The 17807-nt window shown below is 43.4% G+C and overlaps 1 protein-coding gene across 1 annotated transcript; it reads left to right on the top strand.

Moving 5' to 3' along the window:
* The first annotated feature begins 7217 nt into the window (after positions 1-7217).
* krt8 (keratin 8) lies at positions 7218-12348 on the top strand. Its single transcript, XM_023805083.2, has 9 exons — positions 7218-7688; positions 8973-9181; positions 9801-9861; positions 9974-10069; positions 10264-10428; positions 10700-10825; positions 10954-11174; positions 11284-11333; positions 11657-12348. Exons 1-9 carry the CDS (start codon positions 7323-7325, stop codon positions 11887-11889), a joined length of 1527 nt encoding a protein of 508 aa, XP_023660851.1. The 5' UTR covers positions 7218-7322; the 3' UTR covers positions 11890-12348.
* The last annotated feature ends 5459 nt before the right edge of the window (positions 12349-17807 follow it).

The following is a 17807-nucleotide window of genomic DNA, read 5'->3' as shown; positions in this document are numbered from 1 at the left end:
GGGAGCCCTTCTTATGAATGAAGGAGCAGTGATTTGAATAGAAGCAGCACCAGTAAGGTGCAAAGCGTGAATGTCGAGATTAGATCAGAGCAGCTGTCAGCTCATATTTATCAAGTGCTCAGTAGCATGGAAAAAATGAGCAATTAGTGACTCACAGCTCATTCTTCTGTCTGAATACTTAATTCCACCATTTTCAGCCACCTATCCTTCCTTGGGTTGCCACCCACAGCACCGGGGGCTTAAATTAAGGAACTAGCACTGACTGCTAGATTTCAGTTCAGATTTTTGATTACATAGCGAGTCTGGTTATCTATTTATCAGATAGGTTTCTACCAATTTGTTCAACATTCAGTCTCTCTCTCTCTCTCTCTCTCTCTCTCTATATATATATATATATATATATATATATATATATATATATATATATATATTTGCAACTCATATTAGCCTCTGCATATTTTAAGACTGTGAGGGGAATCCAGAGGACCTGGAGGAAACCCCATGACAAGGAGAACATACAAACTCCACATCTATGGAACCCTGGCAAAGAACCTTAGTCCCAGGCATGTGTGGTGAAAGTGCTAACCATGGCACCACCATACCACCCCCCAATTTGTACCATTTTTGGAATGTGTCATGGGTCTTGGGAGATTTGTGGCTGTTCTTTTTGTGGGTCCACATTTTTAACCATAATGACACTTAACGAAAATGACCCCTTTCACTATCCAGGTGGCTTCAGGTGTTAGATGTTCAAAGGAATGGAAAGATTGCATTAGCATGGATGCAGATGGTGCACATTCCAGCTTGTGAATGGAGCACAGCTGTATCTGCAGCAGAGACAGGCGAGTCCTGCACCCTGGAGGTGGGGCGGAAGGAGAAACACAAAGCCGCAGATGGACAGATCCATGCTTCGTCTCCCACCACCAAGTGTGCTGCAGCTTTGACACATTTCCTGAGAATCCTGAAATGTCTGTTCTAACCTCAAGCAGGGGACAAACACGAGGTATTTGGATGACCTAACCGAGTGAATGCTTTCACAATCTTCTGGACCTGTTTTGAAAATGAATCAAATTGCAGGCTGTGTGGACTTATCAAAGGAATGTGGAGTAAATAAGGCGTGGTCACTAACCCCCAACGTGAGAACGGATATATATCTGTCTTTGCACCCCTGTGTGACGTAACAGGAGATCACAGTGAGAAAAAACTGCATTATTGCTTCACTGCATCTTCCAACTTACAGTATCAAAGAAGACATGATGTAATGTCTGACTCTGTCAGCACTAACTTGACAGAAAAATTTATTACTAACTACTTTGTCCATTAACCCCCCAAACTGTAAAATATTAATCACCCATCTTCTGAAGCTGCTTGTCCCATTCAGGGTTGTGGGGAGTGGGGGGGGGGGGGGGGTCTGGAGCCTATGGGTGCAAGGCAGGGAACAACCCAGGATGTAGTACCAACCCATCACAGGGCATGGAGGAAAAGTGGAGTACCCAGAGGAAACCCCATGACAACACAGAGAGAACATGCAAACTCCACACCCATGGAGCCATGGATCCAAGTCCCAAAGGCATGAGGCAACAGGGCTAACCACCACCCCAAGCAGCAACCAATGCCCTGTGAAGTATAACTATTCAGCTGCTGTTCAGCTTTACAAACTGGCACTAACATCTAAGACTCCTATAATCTGGCAAATGGGAAGTTTGCCCGTCAATCAAGGAGCAAACAGGTTTACCAAAAGAAAAGCCATGTTTACTTCCCTCTGGTCCCTATCTGCATGCCCCCCTGCATGCTTTATCAGTTTATTTCCTTTCAGCAGGTCGTGTCCCTGAGATACTGCCTGTTACTCAGCTGGTTTGTGACTCACATTGATTTATCTCTGCAGTCATAGCTTATCTTCTCAATAAGTGAAGAATCTTGTGACTACTTCAGTGAGGTTACCGTTAGCCATGGCTGCCCCCTCCGCTCAGGGGGCTTCCACCCCGCTAGATCGGTAGCTATGACGACTAGGAAAACACACTCTGTTCATCATTAGCGCAGAGCTTGGTTCAGCCCTAGCCACAGCCGGCACAAGGCTGGTTTTAGGAGGAGCTGGAAGCATCGGCAACACAGGGGAAAACACAGAAATGGGGAAGCCATTACAGAGCAAAGAAAAAGTAGAAGTGACTAGTTCTGAAAAGTATTGTCCCTGTTAGTATAATTTAATACTAGAACAAGTTTGAGATAGTAAGACTTATGTCTTGTAAAGTTGAGAGAGTCTCTGTTTTTTTACACCAGCTCAGCGCCCAGACTGCCTGTTTCTCATTACACAGTACTGGCAGGCATAGTGTCTCTTATTACCGTATTTATCAATGGCAGCCAAGACTCACTGATGTGAGATGTCAATGAAGGCTGTCTTGTGTGGTACAAACCAACAGATGGGCTACTGTGGCAAAAAGGGCAGATTATTTGGATGATAATTACGGAAATAATGTATCGTGAAACTGCATGGAGCCCTGCTGCGTATTGGGCTATGCAGCCATGGATCGGACTTGTCGGTCCAATTCATCTCTCAGATGGCCGACACCTACCCTGCCGTCCACGTGATGTGACAGAAAACGGGATTCATCAGACCAGGTGACCTTCCATTGCTCCAACGTCCTGTTCTGACACTTGCTTGCCCATTACAAGTGCTTTCGACGGTGGACTGGGGTCAGTGACATATTACTCTCATAGTCTTCATCAACATTATCTGCCATTTGTCCCACAGTAGCCCTTCTGTTGGTCTGTACCATGTGATAGCCTTTATTCATATCCCGCATTCATGAGTCTTGGCTGCCCAGCACCCTGTTGGCGGTTCATGGTGACCATTCTCAGTAGGTACGCACCATGGCCAACCATGAGCCACTGTCATTTTGGAGACGTTCTAACCCATAATGGCCACACTGGCCATAATGAGATGGCCCTTGTCAAAGTTACTCAGATCTTTATCCCTGTCCATTTTGTCCACATTCAACATGTCGACTACGAGTACCAAATGTTAGCGTACCGCGTGATGTATTCCAGACTTGGACATGCACCGTTTTTATTGGATAGTCAATATAATTCACTTCACATTGGGGTGGCTCATTGGTGTATATTCAACGTACATGCTGATGTTTGCTATTTCTCATATCGCCTTTTCTACAGGTAACCACATTTTAATAAAAAGGCCTCCCCAGGCAGATCAAGCCCAGACAGCCGGGTCAGGTCCTTCTCTGTGTCTGGTGGCACAAAATGGAAGAAAATAGAGGTGGGCAGCCATGAGCGCTTTCTTGTTTGGAAATCTGAAACATTACAGGAACCAAGGATTACGTGCAGTGCTGTTTGTGACGGAGCAAAAAAGCAAAAATTGACTGTGCACAGGGCTCCAGCTGTCATGAGGCGCGTGTGGATGCCAATGAAAACCTTCCTCTTTGGAAATAAACCATCCCCATAAGTTGTTCTGTGTGACATCACTCATGTAAAGGCAAATATACTCACCATATCAACTGGTGGAGTCCAGTCTGCATCGGGACTGAAACAATTTAATCTGGGCAGCAGGACTAATCCTCAGAAATTTGCTTGGCAAATTTCATCCCCCCTTCTGGTAAGTTTTAAAATTTTATCAAAAAGTGATAAAACTTTTATCATTTAAAGATTGTATCCCCACCATCACCCTTAAAATATTTTTACAACTTCACTACTGACTATACAAATATACTGCCATACATATAAGTACAATGTTACATAATAACAGAAATCACAGGCCACGCCAAATCCAAATACCTTTATTCTGAGGACACATCCGTCTTTCTTCATGGACATGAGTTATGCTCGGAGGGTGTATATATTTGATTTGATTGCAAAGCCTCAGGTTTTGAGCTTACAGCCTTTGGATTATACTTATACGTGACAGAGTACAGTTAATTAGAAACAGCAGCCTCTCTTTCATAAAACCTGGTCTGAAAATCCCAACGCAGATCCCGCAGTGTTCCTGTAGATTTCACATCAATGTCTTTCACATGCATACAACTTTCCACTCACGAGTCAGCCGCCTGAATTTATCGCTCGGCCGTCAAATTCAAAACCGCTGCCTAGCAACCACGTTGCCATAGCAATAGCAACAACAGGAGGAGTCATAACACTGAGCTATTTAGATAAAACCTGAATAGGGAGATGACAGCTGACGCATGTTTCCTCTGACCTCTAAATCATAGCGATCGCCTGGAGTGGTGCATATTCCTCTTGAATAGCTGAAGAGCCTTCGCCGGCAGTATCACAGAAACTGCATCAGAAATGCAGGCCGTAGGCATGTTGGTTGCATGAACACCCCCCCCCCACCACCCCGGGGGATGGTCCATGTTTTTGGCCTGGCCGCCTCGCCTTTCGGCTACAACCAGACCGACTGGTCAGGCAGCTTAATGGGAAATACGCAGCTTGAGAGGATGGATCATATTTCAATAGCGACAGTGCAGCACAGTATAACATGAGACAGTGTGCCCTTAAATGTGATCAGGCATGGAACTGTTGCATTATAGAAGAACTCAATTAACTATACACAGGCTAAATATTATATTGTTGTATTATTTGATTGCATTAGAGTTGAATAATCGTCATGAGTGTATGGGTGCTTTCACACCGAAGTTCCATAACCGGGTTCCTGGTTCCAAGTTCCTGGGCCATCTTGACTGGGAACTTTTCTAGTTTAGAGCCACCTTCGTGTCGTTTTCCCACCACACAACGGAAACCGCAACCTTTAATTTCACTAATGCACTGTTACCCCAAAACATTGGAGGATGAGCAACTCATTTTGTTATCTATTTGTTAGTTATTGGGGGGGGGGGACAGGGGACGGGACGATTGCGATTAAAACGGGTCACAGCCTTTTATTTATGATTTATTTATATGACCCACAACATGTTTATAATTCGTTATTATATCTGGCCAGCAGATCGATCTTTCATTTTCAACAGAATAAAAATGACGTTGTGTTACTGCTAACAAGCACTGACAGCACCGGTGATATAGACTAAACTATATATCGGTTATTGACTGAATCTTCCGATGCAGAAATATGGAGACACAAGCAAAAAAGTATTAATAAATGCATTAAATGTAAGTGGGGTATAAATAAAATTCCATCTGCGCACTTTTTGCTCCACTGCTTTTACCTCTTTTCTCTGCATTTCCACGTAACTTCCATTTTAGCGCCAGTGCTTGTAGTCAACCAATCAGCAAGCTATCTCTGTAAGCCCCACCCCAGCAGTTTGTGTTCGAACAAAAAGTACGTAGTCTGAAGTAGGTACTAAAAAAAGTTATGGAACTGCCTCCAAGGAACTACAATCAGGCCAAGTGGGAACAGAACAAAAGTTCTGGTTTCTGAAAGTTCCTGCAGTGTGAAAGCGCCCTACCTAACAACTTCTTGTTCCGTGAGAACAATCTTGCAAAAGACTGACCACTTCCAGAGGTCAAGTAGATCAACAAGACCACCTGTTCAACTATCAGCTATTTTGTTTTGTGCATTTATGCTTGATTACCCTGCAGGAACATCAACCATCTCAGAATTGCTCTGATGCTGCCTTTTAGGTATGAATGCCAAGATACTGGACCTGCAAAAATCAGCTTAACTGGCCATGCCTTACAGCTCAAAATTCCAGGGTGGGGTTTCTTATTGGCAAACATTTAGCCAGCAAAGATCCGATTCATAATACCCATGGCCCTAACACCATACCTTCAGAACTTCCCTAAGAAGAACCAAACAAATTTTGTTTGAGGGAAGAGAAGTGTGAAAAATTACAAGGCCTCTGGCCTCAAGCTGGGGGAAGAGCATGGAGACCTGCAATGGAGACAACGCCAACATTTGGCATTTGCCTTAAATATTATTAGTATTATAAGTATTATTGATACCAAGGCATAACCATCAATATTTCTGACTATGGAACAAGTGAAACCAGAATTGTCATTGGTAATTATGAATGTCATTTAATACATATAAATTTTATATTGATTGAATAGTAAAAAAAGGCACTCACTAGTCAAACAAAGAACAAACCCATTTACAATATATGTTCTGAGCTGCTGATTTGAGTCAAATGTTTACTTGCATCCCATTGGAAAAGCTGGTATATATCGATGGTATTTATCGATGGTGGTATATATCGATGGTGGTATATAACGATGGTATATAACGATGGTGGTATATAACGATGGTATATATCGATGGTGGTATATAACAATGGTATTTATCGATGGTATTCCTTTGTGTCCACGGCAAAAAAGTTGTTAGTTTTCCTGACATTTATTTTTCCAGTACAGTCAGAGGTGAGACGTGAAGGAAGCATGCTGTGCTTGTTTCTCACAGTTTCCATCAGAAAAAACAAAGGCTGGGGGGCTTCCTATTCCTGAGTAGGGGGCCGAGGGCTGGGGGCGGGGGTCTGAGACAGTTGAATGGCTGGCACTCTACTACAGAGCAAGTCAGGCTACAATGCCTGCCCAAAAACGAACCCGGATGCCACTGCAAAAACGCCCAGTCATGGGGTCACCATTGTCATTTGGGCAGCAGGGGGCAGAGTGGCTAATGAGTTATGCAGGTGTGAGTGTAAAAATGTGAGGTACCTATGAACAGCAGAAGCTGCTGAGCTACCAATATACTTAAACCACAGTAAAATACTTTCAATTATTCTGACCAGTGACTGATAATCCGTCATAAAAAAAATGATGGGTTTGAATAGTTTGAACACAAGCAGGATGGAAGTAAAAACAATGACGGATAAAGTATTATGAGGGATGTAATATATAGAAAAACTCATTCCGTGACCCTTCACTCTTCATATGAAATAAACATTTGTGCATGGGCAGTAATTTTGTGTAAATGTAGCAAGATAAGTTACTGAGGAATACTGCAGGGAGGTGATCCCCTTATAGATGATAGAAACCTCTTATCAGTTACAAGCCCCACCTCTGACTCATACATTCCAAAAGCTGATTTCTGAGAAAAAAGCAGGTTCTTGAATTAGTAAAAAAAAAGCAGGGAGGAGGTTGTTTAAACGACAGGTAATGATTTTATCTTATATTTCAGACTAGGAATGCCGTGGACTGTTCGGCTTCCCTCTCTCCCTTGTTCTCCCTCTGACTCCGCCCCCAAAAATGACCCCGGCCAATGAGCTGTCAGCCTGTCTCCTCCCCTGCAGAAAGGTTATATAAAATGGATCAGTGTCCAGCAGTTCTTCTATCTGCTCCAGTGTTTCAGGCGCAGCAGAAAACTTTGCCTCCCTCCTTTTTCTCTCAAATTTGCACCCTCGCAGCCACTGCCGACAGCCAACATGTCGCTCATAACCAAGAAGAAGTACTCAGTGGTGTCCTCCAGCAGTGGGCCCCGCAACTTCAGCAGCATGTCCTACTCGGGTCCCGGCCAGAATCTTTCCAGGCAGAGCTACAGCGTCCGCAGCTCCTACGGCGCTGGCAGCCGGCCTGGTGTGGGACTCGGCTCCGGCTTCGTCTCCAGCACCTCAAGCTACAACCTGGGCTCAGCTATGCCTCCTGTCACCCCCATCACCGCCGTTCACGTCAACAAGAGCCTGCTGGCCCCCCTCAACCTGGAGATCGACCCCAACATCCAGGTCGTCCGCACTCAGGAGAAGGAGCAGATAAAGTCCCTCAACAACCGCTTTGCTTCCTTCATCGATAAGGTCAGTGGCTGCTCATTTTCAGAGGGGCCTAGGGAGAGTCTGGAAATTTGGCAAGGGGTTAAATCCAGGTTCGTCATGCACATTGTAGATGTTTTGGAGTCTGGAAAAAATTGCATGTGTCTGTGAAAGAAAAAGTCCCTCTAATTTAATTTCCTCCTGTAAACGCCTGTACTTTCGTAGTGATATGTGAGAGGATGAATGGTGGAGGAAGAGAGGTGCTGAAGAAGGAGTGGGTGTGTCTAAGACAATCAGAGCTGCAAATGTACCTTGAGATGTAGGAAGAACGGGGAGGGAGGGGCTTTATGGAGCGCGGCGCCTTACGTCTCTCCCTGCCTCTAATAAAATGCCCACACCTGAAACGCAAACAAGCTGCACATTGTTTCTTTCAGTTCTCCAAACAACCTCATTTGCAAAAAGTTTGAAACACAACATAATGTGCCCTGCTGTTTGGTGCTTGATTCTGGGCTGCTGAAACAGGAAGACGCTCATTTTTTTCTTCGCTTGTGTTACAGACAAATGCTAGGCACATGTTCCTCGTTACGGATATGCCTGCCGCTTGCGTTTACGTAGAAAGGCCACGCAGGCAGTTAATATTTAAATATGCGGCCAGGGTTTCATGTTTCCAGTTAACACCAGTGTATTGGTTACATAAAGAGTTTCAGCTGTGCAAGAAAACAGTCAAAAAGCTTTTTGAGGCCATGCACTCCTTCGGGGCCTCAAAAGCAGCCCTCTCACTTTTATAAATTTGTTTGTTTTAGAGAAATTTACCATTTTTATATTTTCTTTTGATAAGTAATGAATGGGATATGCCAGGGAAGGCAAACATACAGTAATATACACTATGAGTCATAAAGGCTTCCTCTTCTGACAAACGTGGTTCAATGCTTACCAGATGTGTTTCTGGAATTTGTTCCACTGCATTTTCTCATTCTTTTCAGTGTCCAGTGCCCCACCTCTGGACTTCTTCCTCCTAAAACAGGAAAGCATAAGAGGCTTAACAGCGACAATTTTTGTTAGACTGCACGTCACCCTTTCCTTTGGAAAACAGGCCTGGGTTCCTGTGTGGAAACAAATGCCATACTGGCCCCCGCAGTGACGGAGGGAGGGGGGGTGCTTTTAACCAAAAATGTGTCTGTGGTGCCTTTTGCTGATCTGTAAATCTCAGTAACACCAACCTATAGTCTAGGCCACACTGAGTCGCTGTAATGCAGTTAAGCAGCACCTTGGTGTTTCCCCTGGTGGTGATCTTCATGGTGAACGTTGTCCCCTTCCCCCCAACCACAGGTGCGGTTCCTGGAGCAGCAGAACAAGATGCTGGAGACCAAGTGGAGCCTCCTTCAGGAACAGACCACCACCCGGTCCAACATTGATGCCATGTTTGAGGCCTACATCGGCAACCTGCGTAGGCAGCTCGACTGCCTGGGCAACGACAAGATGAAGCTCGAGGCCGACCTGCATAACATGCAGGGGCTAGTGGAGGACTTCAAGAACAAGTGAGTTGTGAGACTGGATATGTTCTACTCTTCCAATACAGAGAGGCCTTGAGGACAGAGCAAATATGTCTTGTCTGGAGAGATAGTCAAAGAGCACTCAATGGCAACAGCATCACTGCTGCTACTGATACAACATTTGATGTATTGGGGGGGGGGGGGTGAACAATTGAAATTTGACATCAATTCATTTTTCCCCAAGTCTGTACACTTTTCCATGGCAACTATACTCAACTATACTCCCTTAGTGGGTCACACTTGAGTTCGGCTTGTAAATCTGTCTACGCCCTTGAGGGTGAATGTAGTAACTGAGAAAATATGATAAAGAGAAACCCCGAACAAGCTCATTATGGAGAGGAGAATCAGCTCCACCAAGGGTGTGGCACTATGAGAAAGTTTCAACATAACTACACTCCCCCCTAGTGTCACACTCGCACACTGCATCCTTGGCAGGCAATTCTACAAGTGGCTGCTTCCAATTATTTCCTGGAAACTTGACAGCTTAAGACCGACTAGGCTAGTGAAAGCCTTTCATAGTTTTACTGGGCAATTAAGAATGCAGATGTGTTCCGACTAATTTTGACGCTCCATGCACTAACGTGGGTGTTCCTTAAACTCACAGATACGAAGATGAAATCAACAAGCGCACTGAATGTGAAAATGACTTTGTGCTCATCAAGAAGGTCAGTGTTCCCCCGTCATGTGCTTTAAAACTGCCTCCTATCAGTGCAGCATATCTGAAGACTGCAGTGAGAGCACATTTCTCAGTGTCTACCTCTTCTTGTGTCCCATAAGGATGTGGACGAGGCCTACATGAATAAGGTGGAGCTGGAAGCCAAGCTGGAGAGCCTCACCGATGAGATCAACTTCCTAAGGCAGATCTACGAGGAGGTGAGCACTGCAGCCTCCTTCCTCTTATAGTAACTATTCTAACCCGTCCAGAGGTAGTGAAACAATGGGATAATTTGGTTTACTATAAAAAGAAAAGCACAATACACACAAAAAAACACAAGATTGCACTACTTCAAATAGCTGCCTGTTTTACTCTCTCTGATGGCATGCCCTGTCACCTTTCTTCTCTCCAGGAGCTGCGTGAGCTGCAGAGTCAGATCAAGGACACCTCAGTGGTGGTGGAGATGGATAACAGCCGCAACCTGGACATGGACTCCATCGTGGCTGAAGTGCGCGCCCAGTATGAAGATATCGCCAACCGCAGCCGTGCAGAGGCTGAGACGTGGTACAAGACCAAGGTACGTTTCTCAGTCCTTGATTCGAATCCATCCCAATGTATTAACTGCATTTGATGTCTTCATGAGCCTAACCAGGACAAAAGTGGATGGATGGACTTCATATACCACTTTTTAACAGCGAAGTGAGGTCACATAAGCTTTGTGCCTTACTGTCTTAATGCATACAATGATAAAAAGCGGCACATTATACACGTGAAAAATGGCTCAAAATGCATCCAGTCTGTAAGGATTCCTCCAGTTAACATCCAGTCTTTTCTGGGTTTGCTCTCAGTATGAAGAGATGCAGACCTCTGCTAGCAGGTATGGGGATGACCTGAGATCCACCAAGACAGAGATTGCTGACCTTAACCGCATGATTCAAAGGCTGCAGTCTGAGATTGATTCCATCAAAGGCCAGGTAATCCACTGTTTCTGATGGGGATCTTTCCCCACAACATTAGACACTTGGGTGCTGCCGTGATAAGGAAGACAGTGAAGGGACAGTGAAGGGTCTGAGATGCTGTCTGTCTCTCGTTGATTTGTTAGCGTGCCAATCTGGAGAACCAGATTGCAGAGGCTGAGGAACGTGGAGAGATGGCAGTCAGGGATGCTAAGGCTCGCATCAAGGACCTGGAAAATGCCCTGCAGAAAGCCAAGCAAGACATGGCACACCAGATCAGGGAGTACCAAGACCTGATGAATGTCAAGCTGGCTCTGGATATTGAGATCGCCACGTACAGGAAGCTGCTGGAAGGAGAGGAGGACAGGTGAGGCTAGGAATCATAGCACCGAAAAACAGGTTTTACAGGTCATTGTTCACTGTTCTTTATTTAATCTTCTGGAACTAAATGTATACATTTCCTCTGTCCCTGTTAGGCTGGCAAGTGGTATTAAGTCTATCAACATCTCCAAACAGAGCTATGGTCGTAAGTAACGGCTTTCTCATTTCTGGACTGGAATTTCAGCCTATCTACTTAGTCAATGAAGCTGTCAGTAAAGCTACACATTGTACAAACTATAGGATTAGGTATGATTATTTACTAAAGGAGGTTCAAGCAACTAGTGGAGGCGGGACCAACCAATCTTCGTTCCACACCCTCTAGTTGCTTGGGCCCACCTCCTATATAATCTGATTGGCTATCTCTCACAACCAATCATTTTTCGTTCTGCTCTCAGACCATTTAAGTAAGTAAAATTCCCACGAGCGCTCACCAAGGTTTCACGTTTCTGTTTCCCCTTATAACTACAGCGAGCTATAGTTCCTTCCCTATGGAGAGTGCCAGCAGCACCTACAGCAGCTACTCCTCCAGCAACTACGGCGGAGGCTACGGTGGAGGCTACAGCGGGGGCTACGGCGGAGGCTACAGCACAGGCTATGGGGCCAGCGACATCTCCCAGAGCAAGAAGAGCATGGTGATCAAGATGATCGAGACCAAGGACGGCAAGGTGGTGTCAGAGAGTTCGGAGGTGATCCAAGACTAAGCGCTCCTCTATGCAGCCTCTGCCTTCCAGTCTACACTACCACACCTCATCTCCCAAGACAGAACCACAAGGAGTTCAATAAAGCAATAACCAAAAAGTCTTAGAAGAACCAAAGAATTTTAAATTCCGAGTGCCTTTACTCTTACTATGCACCAAAACACCTTACTTGTACTACACAAGCAATACGCAAGTCTCAAGACTGTCTTACATATCCACATTCCAGGGTTCTCCTGTTGGCTACAGACTGCTTGTAATGCACATGGAATTAGTTAGCCTCACTGGTATGCTTGTCAGTGTGTACTCACTCCTGTCCCTCTGTGTGGCCCACTCACCTTACAGCACACGCTCACAGTCTCTCTGTATTGCCATGGACTCTGAATTCCAGCCCACAGTGTCCCATTGTTTATGGTGCTGTGTTTTGCTACCAAAACAATAAAACATTTACTGTTACACCGAGAACTGTGTGACTTGATCTGCAATTAATCGTAATTCATCTTTGTCTTTCATATAAATCCAGTAACAATTTGGACTCAGTTGAACGGTGATCTCACTGACAGCATGGTAAGGCACGGTACGGCGCGGTACGGTGAGAGAGTAGGTGCTAGAGCATCCTCTGATTGGCATCCTGTCCAATGAGCTCCCCAATCTTGTGCCTTGTGCTTCCTGAGACAAACATCAACAGATAAAACATACATAAAAACCTATATTTGGAGTGGTACAGAAAAAGACCAATAATACCACTACAAAATGATGCTACAACATATTGAATGCAACAAAACACATGAATAGGGTCTTATTTTTCATAATTTACTTAAAATCCTCCATGAATTAAAGAGAGAGCACACCATATTAACAAACTGCCTGCATTACGCTACAGTAAGGCACAGAGTCTCCGATTTAAACAAATTAAAACAAGGGATAAAATGCCATTAAATTCAACGCATGGATTCTTAGAAGATAAAGAAAAAGATAAAGAGTGGTAGATTGTTTATTGCTCACTGGATGAAAAAAAACCAGTGAGTTCAACTGTGATAATCAAAAAGGTCATTAGGCATGATTGTAGGTTCATCCATCTTCCAGCTGCTTAGGATGAGCATGGACATGAGGTCAGTGATTAGTATGAGAGTAAATTAAACAAACCGACCCTTAACAGCCTTGACCTAGTAGTCGTAATACATACAGAGTTTTTTATTTTTTGTCTATCTATCACGAAGGATTCCTTAACCATATGACTTAATATATTAAGCATTAGGAAGCAAGTGTGGATCTGTGTTTTTGGGGTCCTGGGGAATTCCAGGCTTCTTATTAAAGTGTACAAACTGCTTTAAATCGACCTTAAAGACTCGCCCGAAATCAGCAACTCAGAAATACTGATAGATTTACGACTTTTAGCATTATGCCATCATAGCCTGGGAGTGAAAATATGTGAAAAGCACACTGTGATATACGCAGTACAATAATAGTGCCTGTGAATCGTAATGTGAAATAAGTAAAACAATATCACTAAAATGCCCACGCCGCTAAACCTAGAGGTGAGTAACAGGCTCAGCAGCTGAACTTCGGCAGTTGAGTGATGTACTCTCTTGGTTTCCCTTAATTAATCATAGGGGTAGATCGTTACTTGTTCATTTTTGGAAGTGTGGCAGATACATATGTAGATACAGAAGGTAAAAATGAATTTACCGACCTGGCGGGTTTAAAGTGTTCTTGTGAACTCATGAGTTTACCCACATATTTACAGTAGCTTTAGGCAGCACTGTTTGCCAGTAGATGGTATTAAATAATCTTTAGCTTGAGTTTTAGAGTAAACCTAACATTTTAAGCATTCATAAACCAAACACGAATACGTCATCGCATTAGCAAAGTATAATTTACATTTAACTAAGTTTTGCTAACGCGGAACCTTACATATAACCTGTTGCTTTGTCGAAATATTATTGTCCAATTGTCATAAATACTTGTGTGGTTTATGACATTTGTCAATTTACTGCGGCAAACAGATTTTGCGTAAAGCTAGTAACGTTCATTTCAGTTTTCATAGATACTTCCACAAAATTTCCTTTTCCCCTGCTGTTTCATGTGCCTTTCATGCCACTAAACAGTTATGTTAATGATTTTTTTGTGCATTGTACATTGAAATAAATCTGGACAATAGTTTTTATAGTGTAAGCGTGGTGCACACCTGAGTGATGCCCGTTGTGTCTTTTTAGTTGGCTTACTCTCACAGAAATCCCTACACTGCTGTAATGGCCACATGGATATCAATTCACGTTAAACTGCTGGAAAATCTATGAGTATCGGCCGGTCGAGATTAAGAGCTCTGTATGTTGTATGTCAATAGCATGTCTGCATGTAGACTGGAAAGGTAAACAGGAGTGAGCAGAAACACCCTTTGTACAAACGAGTAGTTTCCACGTGTCTTGTCACCGTCCTCCATACCCCACAATATCTCCCCACGAAATACAAAGTTTTTTGGGTTTTTTTTTTATTAAAAAAAAGGCAATGCACGTAGTCAACTATTGCAACACATTTCACGATATACACTCACCTAAAGGATTATTAGGAACACCTGTTCAATTTCTCATTAATGCAATTATCTAATCAACCAATCACATGGCAGTTGCTTCAATGCATTTATGGGTGTGGTCCTGGTCAAGACAATCTCCTGAACTCCAAACTGAATGTCAGAAAGGGAAAGAAAGGTGATTTAAGCAATTTTGAGCGTGGCATGGTTTTTGGTGCCAGACGGGCCGGTCTGAGTATTTCACAATCTGCTCATTTACTGGGATTTTCACGCACAACCATTTCTAGGGTTTACAAAGAATGGTGTGCAAAGGGAAAAACATCCAGTATGCGGCAGTCCTGTGGGCGAAAATGCCTTGTTGATGCTAGAGGTCAGAGGAGAATGGGCCGACTGATTCAAGCTGATAGAAGAGCAACTTTGACTGAAATAACCACTCGTTACAACCGAGGTATGCAGCAAAGCATTTGTGAAGCCACAACACACACAACCTTGAGGCGGATGGGCTACAACAGCAGAAGACCCCACCGGGTACCACTCATCTCCTCTACAAATAGGAAAAAGAGGCTACAATTTGCACGAGCTCACCAAAATTGGACAGCTGAAGACTGGAAAAATGTTGCCTGGTCTGATGAGTCTCGATTTCTCTTGAGACATTCAAATGGTAGAGTCAGAATTTGGCGTAAACAGAATGAGAACATGTATCCATCATGCCTTGTTACCAGTGTGCAGGCTGGTGGTGGTGGTGTAATGGTGTGGGGGATGTTTTCTTGGCACACTTTAGGCCCCTTAGTGCCAATTGGGCATCGTTTAAATGCCACGGCCTACCTGAGCATTGTTTCTGACCATGTCCATCCCTTTATGACCACCATGTACCCATCCTCTGATGGCTACTTCCAGCAGGATAATGCACCATGTCACAAAGCTCAAATCATTTCAAATTGGTTTCTTGAACATGACAATGAGTTCACTGTACTACAATGGCCCCCACAGTCACCAGATCTCAACCCAATAGAGCATCTTTAGGATGTGGTGGAACGGAAGCTTCGTGCCCTGGATGTGCATCCCACAAATCTCCATCAACTGCAAGATGCTATCCTATATCAATATGGGCCAACATTTCTAAAGAATGCTTTCAGCACCTTGTTGAATCAATGCCACGTAGAATTAAGGCAGTTCTGAAGGCGAAAGGGGGTCAAACACTGTATTAGTATGGTGTTCCTAATAATCCTTTAGGTGAGTGTATATGTGGTGTAATCTCCTTGCTGACACAATCTAAAAGAAACTGTGCAATTGTACAGTAGAGACACTAGAGGGTGATATAGCCTCAGGAGAAGAATTACATCATTCCTCGGTACCACGTATGACACGGAGACTAAGCTCACGGGTCCTCCTGAGACTGCATTGTGGGTGCTACGGTACTCTCAAGTCTCAGAGTAATCCAAGTAATTTCATCTGAACGTGTTTTTGTCTTTTGTCTTGTATGTTTCTACAATCTTGCACAAAGGGCAAGGATTTTTTATGTTTTGTTTTGGCTTAACACATAACTGATTATAAAATACCTGATTATATTTTTTAAATCATATTTCCTCTTGTACATAGATTGATGTTTTACCACTAAATGTGATGGATCATATCCTGATCCAAATTCAAGTCATACCGCAAATTCTCTTTACAACAACCTTCCATATTTTCTCGATTCGCTGAAACTACTGTCTGAAACCTTTTTTGACCCTTTGCCAGGTTTCTGCCTTTAATCTGCATTTATAGGGTACAGGAATCCGGCAGGTATCCTCAAAAAATAGGACTTTGCATTAGTGTTCACTACAGAAATGGCCTGCACTTTGCTGTTTCTCAGAGTTGTCATTTTATTAATAAATCACATGTAAAAACACCAAGTGTTTACCAAAGTGATGTACAATGCAGTAAATAGATGCTATACATGAAATTCTACCATAAAAATTCCATCCATCCATCCTCTCTAACTCCTTATCCTATTCAGGATCACAGTGGTTGAGAGCCAATGGGTGCAAGGCAAGGAACCACCCCAGGATGTGGTGCCAGCCAATCGCAGGGCACATTCACATACAATTCACACCTATGGACAATATGGTAACACCAGTTAACCTCAGCATGTTTTTGGACTGTGGGGAGAAACTGGAGAGTCCAGAGGAATCCCCACAGGGAGAACATATAATCTCCACACACATGGACTCAAACCCTGGTTCCAGGGGTATGAAGCAACTGTACTAACCACTGCACCACTGTGCCACCCCACAATGCAATTTATAATATTAAATCCAACAATAGCAATCATTATACACAGAATCCAAAAATTAAATATAATTCAAAAGCAGTAACTGCAAAGGCATGGTCACCCTTAGATTTTAACTGAGACCATGGGACTGAGAGCAGTAACTGCAAAGGCATGGTCACCCTTAGATCATAACTGAGACTGTGGGACTGACAGCAGTGACTGCAAAGGCAGGGTTACCCTTAGATTTTAACTGAGACCATGGGACTGACAGCAGTAACTGCAAAGGCACAGTCACGCTTAGATTTTAACCGAGACCGTGGAACTGGCAGAAGTAACTGCAAAGGCATGGTCACCCTTAGATTATAACTGAGACCATGGGACTGACAGCAGTAACTGCAAAGGCACAGTCACGCTTAGATTTTAACCGAGACCGTGGAACTGACAGAAGAAACTGACTAGAAGTGGACTTGAAAGTTCTGACAGGGACAGGTGCAGTAGATTGACAGTATAAGATGGGACAAGCTCATTTAAGGCTTTGAAAACAAAACGCAAACTTATACTTGATCCTAAAATTGAGGGGAATTGACTCTATGATTTGTTCTGAGGAAAGTGGGATGTGCACTTTCACATGAAGTATAACACTCACATTGCTGCAGTCTCACCTAAACATACCGTAAACTAATTATTGGTGTCATCAGCCACTCAGGCCTGGGTAGCTCCTTACAGTGTACAAATGTATGTCAGCATCATTGCCTAGTGTTGACTCTTTTGCTTGTTTAAAATGATTGATTTGACTTATTTTATAGCTACAACAGTAGATGCGGTTATGAGATTTATAGCAAAAATTTGACACCTTTTAGTTTGACATGTATTTATAAGCATGAACATTTTAATAAGCATTAAAGTATTATGTCATCTGGAAATCTTTTATAATTAATAGTCTATTATAAAAACCTTGTTTATTGTCTGCTTTATATTTTGTTTACATGTGCAAAAGCATAAAATGTTTGTAAATTGACATATGCCTTGCCTGAATTTTAAAACAACAAACAACCCATTTTACCCAGTATTAGTCCTGAACTGGTGACAGACATCCAGTCCTTTGTAGCTGTTCCCCATCAGAGGGATGGGCTTAGCCTT

Source organism: Paramormyrops kingsleyae, chromosome 6, assembly GCF_048594095.1.
Source record: "Paramormyrops kingsleyae isolate MSU_618 chromosome 6, PKINGS_0.4, whole genome shotgun sequence".
NCBI lineage: Eukaryota > Metazoa > Chordata > Actinopteri > Osteoglossiformes > Mormyridae > Paramormyrops > Paramormyrops kingsleyae.
Note: the sequence above shows the minus strand (reverse complement) of the source record. Positions and strands in the feature narration are given on the sequence as shown.